Here is a 9,181-nt window from a genome sequence, read left to right on the forward strand (position 1 = left end):
AACTTTCATCTGACGCCCACACCGCCCAAGACTCGCCGCGCCGCTTCTCGCCGCCGAGAGACGATGGCTGTCATAGAAAATGAATGACTTCCGGTCGATTTGACGCTCTCGCCGCCTCTGGTGAGAACGCACGGTTACACGCACACCCAGGGGCCTGGGTGGAGCAACTTTTTAACACAATAGTTTTCAGTTACTGATGCCATTGTAAAATATCACAGTTATGCAGGATTCATTTAATCAATGAATGAAAGTTATTAGTTAATTTGCATAAAACAAAAAGCGAAGTCGTTAGTTGACTAAAAATCATTGGTTTCCATAATCTTTTATGTAGACAGCCCGTTCCCAACTCTGATATTATCAAGAATTCTACTTTCCCCACTCGTTAATAAGACTTTGCTGGGTCATTTAAATAATTAAGTGCTCAGTCTCGTAATTACGACATTTCTCGAGAAACGTTGAATTTTACAATCATGTTTGTATTTTGTGCGTGTGCAGCTGTCTTTCTTATTATATTTTTTATAATCTGGATTATAATAATGTGTTCCTGAATGCACTAAAGTTTGAACACTCAAGATCACGTGAAAGCAAAGTAGGAGTCAGACTCATTTTACATGTTCTTTGTGGCAACGCTGTTAATAGGAGTTATTAGATGATTTTTCAAAAACATATTTCACACATGAAAATGGGTTAAAATCTCTATTTGCACATTATAATTTTAATGGCAGCCCTGTTCAACAGTCATTAATGAAGAATCAGGAATGAATACGAACCTCTTTGTTCCTCAGTGTCTTCAGTTCTCTTCTCTTTAGCAAACTCAATCTTTACAATAGCGTCGTGTAAATTACAGTTGATACGCCTGGATTGATGAATTAATCTCTTCTTATGTAGGTTAATTCTTCTTCTTAAGGTTTTACAGAGACTGTTCCGCCCGAGTTTGGACCACTGGTATTAAAATTAATGAGATATTTCAGTAAACACAGATGAGTTAATGACTTGGCAGGGGACAACTTTATGTAATGTTCTTTAAGTGAAATGATTCCCTATCCAGTCCAGAATACACACATTTATATAGCAAAGCATAGCTAGGCTGGCATACAACATGGTAAAAACAAACGAGAGGACTTACAAAAGTGGAGATATGTATTCCTTTATTTTTGAACAGCAATGGACGATGTGATTAAACAAACTAATCCATTTATCTTGAAACATTGATGTCTTAGACGAATTTGGGCACACACTCATGAAACTCATATCCAGTAGAAAGCATGCAGTTTTTTTTTGGAAAACTTTTTGATTTAATTTACAGGACACTACTTCTGAATGGGAGTGCCTCTAGACCTTTTAAACTAATTAACATAACCAGGGCTATAGCATGGTATTCTGGGCCCCCTGTTTGTATATTGCCCTGATCCCTATTAACAAAAACATTTATTATTGACGCTGACTACCAACCCTGGAGTTACGAGTTCCAATCCAGGGCATGCTGAGTGACTCCAGCCAAGTCTCCTAAGCAACCAAATTGGCCCGGTTGCTAGGGTGGGTAGAGTCACACGGGGTAACCTCCTCGTGGTCATGATTAGTGTTCTCGCTCTCAATGGGGCGCATGGTAAGTTGCGTGTGGATCGCGGAGAATAACATGAGCCTTCACGTGTCGTGAGTCTCTGCGGTGTTGTGCACAACGAGCCACGTGACAAGATGTGCGGACTGACGTCTCAGAAGCAGAGGCAACTGAGATTTTTCCTCCGCCACCCAGATTGAGGTGAGTAAACGCACCACCACGAGGGGAATTGGGCATTCCAAATTGGAAGAAAAGGGGAAAAAAAAATATTATTAAATAAAAAGGACAAATATCATTTGTTTTGGGACCCCCCCCCGGAACTGTGGGCCCCAAGAATCATTACCAACTTTCACCCCACTAGCTTACAATTTCTTACTGTGCTTACTGTGATGAATCATTTGTTTCTTTAGAGAACTTGAGCTAAAACTCATCTCACATATAGAGCAGTGTATGGCTTATGCAGTGTGCACATTTTCGTGTTTTTTCAGGATTCCTGAGCGACTGAAACTCTTTCCACAATGTGAACACTTGTAAGGTTTTTCTCCAGTGTGCCCCCTTTTGTGTGATTTCATGTGTCCTAACTGAGTGAAACTCTTTCCACATTGTGAACACTTGTAAGGTTTTTCTCCAGTGTGGATTCTTTGGTGATCTTGCAAGCTTCTTGAATGAGTGAAACTCTTTTCACAATGTGAACACTTGTAAGGTTTTTCTCCAGTGTGCCCCCTTTTGTGTGATTTCATGTGTCCTAACTGAGTGAAACTCTTTTCACAATGTGAACACTTGTAAGGTTTTTCTCCAGTATGCACTTGTTCATGTGTTTTCAGGTTTCCTGACTGACTAAAACTCTTTTCACAATGTGAACACTTGTAAGGTTTTTCTCCAGTATGCACTCTTCCATGTTTTTTCAGGGTTCCTGAGTGACTGAAACTCTTTTCACAATGTGAACACTTGTAAGGTTTTTCTCCAGTATGGACTCTTTGGTGTTGTGAATGAGTGCGCTGGTGAATTTGGAGATTGGCTGCCTGTGTAAAACTCTTTCCACACTGAAAACACATGAAAGGCTTCTCTCCAGTGTGAATCCTCATGTGATTCTTAAGATGTTCTTCACGAGCGAAACTATTCTCACACAGATGGCATGTGAATGGCTTCTCTCCAGTGTGAATTTGCGTGTGCCTCTGAAGGTGCTCATTACGTGTAAAACTCTTACCACACTGAAGACATGTGAAAGGGCTTTCTCCAGTGTGAATCCTCATGTGACCTTTAAGGTGTCCTTTTTGTGTAAAACTCTTTCCACATTGAAGGCATGTCAAGGTCTCTCCGGTGTGAATTCTCATGTGAATGTTAAGGCTTGTTTTATGTGCAAAACTCGTTCCACATTGGAGGCATGTGAAAGGCTTCTCTCCAGAGTGAATTCTCATGTGAATGTTAAGGCTTCCTTTACATGTAAAACTCTTTCCACATTGGAGGCATGTGAAAGGCTTCTCTGCAGAGTGAATTCTCATGTGATTGTTCAGAGTATCTTTTCTTGTGAAACTCTTTCCACACCGAGTGCAGGTTAAAGATTTCTTGGCTCTTGTTTTTTGTGATTTTCTTTGTGATACATTCTTCTCAATCTTTGAGCAACTGAACATTTTTTCTTCAGTTATGAATTCATCTGGTTTCTGATACTGAGTTTTCACATCCACTTCATAACATTTTTGACTTTCTTCTTCCACTTCCATCAGGTCTAAAATGAACACAGTAATTTGTCAAAAAGAGTGACAGATTTTGAACAAGAAACAAAAGTGAAACTATCACTATCAAATCTAAAATGTTCTGAAAATGTCTAGGTTACTGTCGTAACCCCCGTTCCCTGATGGAGGGAACGAGACATTGTGTCTGTGAAGTGACAATAGGGATCTCTCTTGAGAGCCTCAGTTGCCTCTGAGCTTTGAGAAAAGGCCAATGAGAACTCCCTCCCCCGGAAATATGGGTATAAATGGAGGGAATAGTGCATCTGTTTAGTCAGGTTTTGTACTGAGGAGCAGAGAATAAGGTACAGCCTTTACAGTGGTTGGTACGGTGCCAAAGAGCAGCCCCCGCCAGGCTGCACGTAACCTTCCCCAACGCCCCATAAAAACGTCATACACTTTGAGTTCCCGAAATCCCTCTTCTCTTGGGGGGATCAAGCGACGTGCCAAGTATGGGAGTAGGCCACACCAGCTGCTGCCTTTTCTCTATGTTTACCATAGGGCTGTTAGAAGCGGCTGAGGCCATCTAACGTTCTAACACGCATCAGGGAAGGTGTTCTTTTCTGATCCTATTCTTACAGGGGGAAAAGACCCTGTGGAGACCACGTCCTGCCCAGGCTGGGGAGGTCATGTCACATGGGCTTACGAGCCCCACATGGAAGTGGTGCGGTGGTAGGTCCTACCTGGTGTAGGAGGAGCTCTACATACACAGCGACCGGGAGCAGAGGGAGCTGCCCAAGGGAGACGCAGGTCTGCCGACAGGCAACACAGGGGATCATCATGATGACCGATACCTGTGGAGCACCTATTCCAGTACAAAGTAATTAGTACTCGTCAGGAATCATTACTAATCATTCCTGGTCAGGAATTCCTCCACCGAATTCATGAGCCAGAGGGCTATGGAGGAAAGACATCCAGGGAGCGCAAGCTTTTGTGGACTCACCTGGGGGTAAAAGCGCACGGTTTCCCCTCGGAAGAGGGAAAATGCGCTATGCGCAAGCGGTACACCCGGTCAGCTGTCCCATATTACAGAGTTCTATGTTCTCGGACCTGAAGAAACACAGGCTAGGACCAACACAACCCTCAGAGGTTATTGATCTCAAAAAGGTATTGGGTGTTACCCAGCCCGCTGCTGTCAACGTCTGCTAGAGAGGCGCCATTGGCCAGTGCCCACGAGAATGCCTCGCTCATCATAGAGCGTGCTCGAACCCGCAAGGGGGCGGGCACAGCCTGGGTCTAATAGGGCGAGGGCGTTGATGACCTCGTGGACAAGCCTCTGTTGTGGGACAGCGTCCCTTTCCTCTTTCTGCCAAAACAAATCTAGAGCTCCGTGTGTGGTCCAAATAGGTGCGCAAAGCACGCAGCAATGATAAGGCTGGGTCTGCTTCCTCCTGGGGCAGTTACTTGCAGGTTCACTGCCTGGCCCTGAAGGTGGGCTGTAGGAACCTTGAGCACATATGCCGGTAGGGGTCTTAAGATGACGTGAGTGTCTGCCGGACCAGGCTCCAGGCAAGTGTTGCTGACAGAGGGTGCATGAGGTACCTGACCCTCTTGATGGAAGCGAGCAGGATCAGGCAGAGCCATCTTCAGAGGAGGGCACATAGCTCAACTGACTCTAGTGGCTCGAAGGGGGTTTGTAAGGTGCTGGCATCCACAAAAACTGCCTCAGTGTGATCGCTACCCAGGCACACGAGGCAGCGTCTATGACTGTCAGTCTTGGAGAGATATCGACCGCATCCAGGAACCACACAGAGGCGGAAGGGCATCTTTAAAAAGATGCATCCTGAAAAGGACGTTCAACGCCTGCTTGCGTATTGCTCTGTGTAAACTCTTTTAGAGTAAACAAAACTCTTTTAAGAGGAACCCTCTTTTTTAGAGGGAAGCACTGTCCAGGCGCGTAGACCGCACAGCGTGCAGAGGAGGAGAAGGCTGCTTGTGATGTACCGTAGATCCAACAGCAGAGCTTCGGCATCATTTCTCTTTATACTTGTATGTCCGGGGGCGGGACATGCAAATTCTGTCGGAATTCTGAACGAGTGTGCACTCGAGTCCGAGTTGCTTTCACATTCACGCGATCGCGCTACAGTTCCATTGCAACCGAACTCAGACCCCCTCCTACAGGACCTGCGTGAAGTTGGCCCCCCACCCAACGCAAAACTTCGGCAAAATAGTCTCAATCGTTTGTGCTGCAAACATTTTCGTTTGTGCTGCTTTGGTTTTTTAGATACTAAAAGAATATTTATAGGTTATTCTGAGGTCACTCAGCCCCCACATGCTCCAAATTCACCCCAAATAGTCTTGTTTGTTTGTTTGTGCTTCATTTGTGCCAGTAAAAGTTGCATTTTTGCGAATGTCTTTTTTTAACAATACAGTTGAAGTAAGAAGGTAAGATCCAAATGGCAAACCCAAATCACATAAATAGACGCATTCACTTAACTGTTACCCATCCACTGTTGGTTTTCAACTTGTAACGGACACAGCGGATCACAGGATGTGTGGAATGTAACACAAACTCCAAGGTAAGTGTTTTAACTTGTTACTGTATTTAGTTATGTGAATAACAATAGTAATATTAACACTGTCATAAATATAGGCACCATAATCTGTTTGCTGTAGCTCTGTGTTTATGCATACATAGGGTGTGTGCACGCATGCGTGTCTGTGTGCAGTACAGGTCAAATGTTTGGAAGCATTAGGATTTTTAAATGTTTTTGAAAGAAGTCTCGTAATCTCACCAAGGCTGTATTTAGTTGAAAAAATATATAGTAAAAACAGTAATATTGTGAAACATCTGTTTTAATATAATTTAAAATGTAATTTTATTTCTGTGATGTCAAAGCTGAATTTTCAGCATCATTGCTCCAGTCTTCAATGGTTTGTTTTTCATTTCGTTTATGTTTTCTTTTTGTTTTGTCTTTCCTTTTTGTTGTCTATATATGCTCTATTTTATACTATGTGTTGGAATGACAATTGTCACTTTGACTGGCATAATAATAAAAAAAACACCAGTCTTCAATGTCACATGATCCTTCAGAAATCATCGTAAAATGTTGATTTTGTGCTCAACTATTATCAATTATTATTGGTGCTCAATTATTAAGAATCTGATCTTGTTTTCTAGCTGCTTACTAAGCTCTGTCCAGATGCTCTTATTAGGAGTAGCTATGTTGCCATTTTGGACTTATGGCCTCTTTTGACGAACACAGGACTGTGAAAATGGAATCTCTGCCAACTTCTGGTTTCTTGGGCATCTGCCATAAGCAAAACATAATTACCCACTTAAATAATCCTGACTCAAAAAATGTCATGTTCAGTAAACTTGTTTTCATTACTGTTTTGGTCTGAATTAAGGACAGTGTATCTTATATTAGGACCAATATGGTAATGTTGACCCCTAGATGCACAATGTATTCAAAAAACATGGTCATGGGTCACATGTAAAACTGTATTTAGCATGTATTAGTATTAGCAATGAGTATTCTGTTCAATAAACATTGACAATCTTAGCTCTCTTGAATGTTGTACCATTATTCTTGAAGTTAACAAACACTATTGCAGGGCTTGAATCCCCCACAACCTTTAGATCCCCCCCATGTGACCCATGTAAGGGGGGAATTCCCCCCCAGTTTAAAAAACGAAACTCAGGCCCTGACTATTGTAACTGGCAGTGTTAAAACATTGTACTTACATTGGCTAGAAATGTTATTTAGTAACTACTTTTGTATTTATATGGATTTATCTCTACTAACTCTACACTAATTTCCACAAGAGCATCTTGAACAGAAGTGTCACTTGACCCTAGTGGTGGCAGTGAAGTGTAGCAGATGATACTCCATGTAAATAAATTAAAGTTTAATCAGGAAACACCAGTGAATGAAGTAAAGATAATTGTTTATTGATCAAATGATGTGATGATTAGTCTTGACAGAAATTCTTCGGCAATGCGACTCTTAAAGTGTGTTCACATCGAGGAGATTTGCGCTTTTGTTCTCGTGCCCAAAGCTGAGTGAAAGTGAGTGACAGAAAAAGAGTCCGACAGACACCAGATGAATATTGAGCTGCTGCTGTCTGATACATTTTTAATAAACACCAGCGACTACTAAAACACTGATAAGGAGTTGTTGTTGTATTAAAACATCTTCATCCAACATTTTGGCAAGAGATTGAAATGACAAACCCGAAATAAAATTACAAAACAAGATAGACCTATTTTAGAAATATAGTAGCTTAATATATAGTAATCAGAATGACCGAGACTGCTACTACTACTAAGCTACATTAAGTGATCTATTTTATTCTGTCAATATTGTTTTCAATAAATATCAGCATTTATAATTCGCCTGTAATTCAATGTCTAATATTTAAAAAACCGAAGCAGCACAAACAAATTTTTTACCAGCACAAACGATTGAGACTATTTTGGGTGAATTTGGAGCACGGGGGGGGCGGCTGGTGACGTCATCGCCAATAATTAAATGTCTAATATTTAAAAATCCAAAGCAGCACAAACGAATTTTTTTTTACAGATTGAGACTATTTTGCCGAAGTTTTGCGTTGGGTGGGGGCAACTTCACGCAGTTCCTACAGGTAGTCTCGGGTCTCTACCGCGGTGCACCCCCGGTCGAACTAAACTGCCAGCGTGAAAGTGTCCGAGGATGTTAATAATAGCTCAGACTCACAAGCAAACATCACCATAATCTTAATTAACATGGCATATATACAAACATTTAAAGCCTTAATATATTCAAACAATAATATAAATATGAAATACTAATTCCTAGTACACCATCCAAACTTGAGCAATAGCGATCTTTTCTAGCGTTAATGAGACATGTGCCAAATGCGAACACCGCATGGCAATACGCATATTCACAAACTACTCAGTTTACGCAGCAATGCATTTTTCATACTACCGAGTAGCGTTTATTCACGTTGCTCCGCGATCGCCCCAAACTTGAAGAATTATTACTGCTGAAAGTATTTGTTACAATTGCAATGTCTGGAAAACACAATTTCTACATTCCATGACTTTTCCAGGATTTTCACGACCGTACGAACCCTGTTTATTACTTAAATAGTTCCTCAGCAGTCAATAATATAGAATCAGGAATGGATACCCACTTCTTAGTTCCTCAGTATCTTCATTTGTCATTCTACATGGTTCAGGATCACTCATGTCTTCAATCTCCATCTTAACTTATTCATGTAGGCTACTGCTGTTTTCCTTTTCCCTTGTTAATTCTTCGTCTTCTGAGGTTTAGAGGTTTGCAAATGGCTTTAGGCGCATTACCACCACCAACTGGACAGGATTGTGGAACATCTCATTTGCAGGTTGATGGAAACATTTCCAGCTTTTAAACTGTAACCGGAGAATTGCTGTTGGAGGCTAGTATCCAGCTGCAGACCCGCAGCACCACCAGTTTCAGAACCCCAGTTTCAGAACCCCAGTTTCAGAACCCCACGCCAGTACCTGAGGGGCGGAGCTTACGTTCTAAACAGAGTAGCGCCACCTAACGTTTTGGAGCGTAGTTTGCTTTTATTACAAACGAAACATAATACTTTATACGCATGTTATAATGATACATTAAGGTACAGTACAATAAGCATTTTAAAACATTGATCTTGTGTAATATAATTGTATATAGTTATCCGTTTCATTGTATTATGAGAGTTACTTCCTGATCATGATGGTGAAAAATAATGCTTGAAACTTATGGTCATTTTATATAAAATATACTTTATTTCACAAGAACATGTGCAGCATGCATTTTTCTTTATGTAAAATAAAACATGTCAAAAAACTAAAATAAGAGAGAAAATTCAGCATCATTTTAAAAGAAACAATAAAAATATATACAACAAATGACCAATTCACCCCTAGGCCCATTTTATC

At 41.2% G+C, this 9,181-nt stretch overlaps 1 protein-coding gene across 1 annotated transcript; it reads right to left on the minus strand.

Moving 5' to 3' along the window:
- Window positions 1-1,145: 1,145 nt before the first annotated feature.
- On the minus strand, window positions 1,146-8,700 carry LOC127644552 (gastrula zinc finger protein XlCGF57.1-like). The gene is made up of 2 exons (XM_052127764.1): window positions 8,410-8,700; window positions 1,146-3,284 (listed from the first exon to the last, which is right to left on the minus strand). The coding sequence occupies exons 1-2, from the start codon at window positions 8,477-8,479 to the stop codon at window positions 2,014-2,016; spliced, it is 1,341 nt and encodes a 446-aa protein (XP_051983724.1). The 5' UTR covers window positions 8,480-8,700; the 3' UTR covers window positions 1,146-2,013.
- Between the last annotated feature and the right edge of the window lie 481 nt (window positions 8,701-9,181).

This window comes from Xyrauchen texanus, chromosome 6, assembly GCF_025860055.1.
Source record: "Xyrauchen texanus isolate HMW12.3.18 chromosome 6, RBS_HiC_50CHRs, whole genome shotgun sequence".
NCBI classification, from domain to species: domain Eukaryota; kingdom Metazoa; phylum Chordata; class Actinopteri; order Cypriniformes; family Catostomidae; genus Xyrauchen; species Xyrauchen texanus.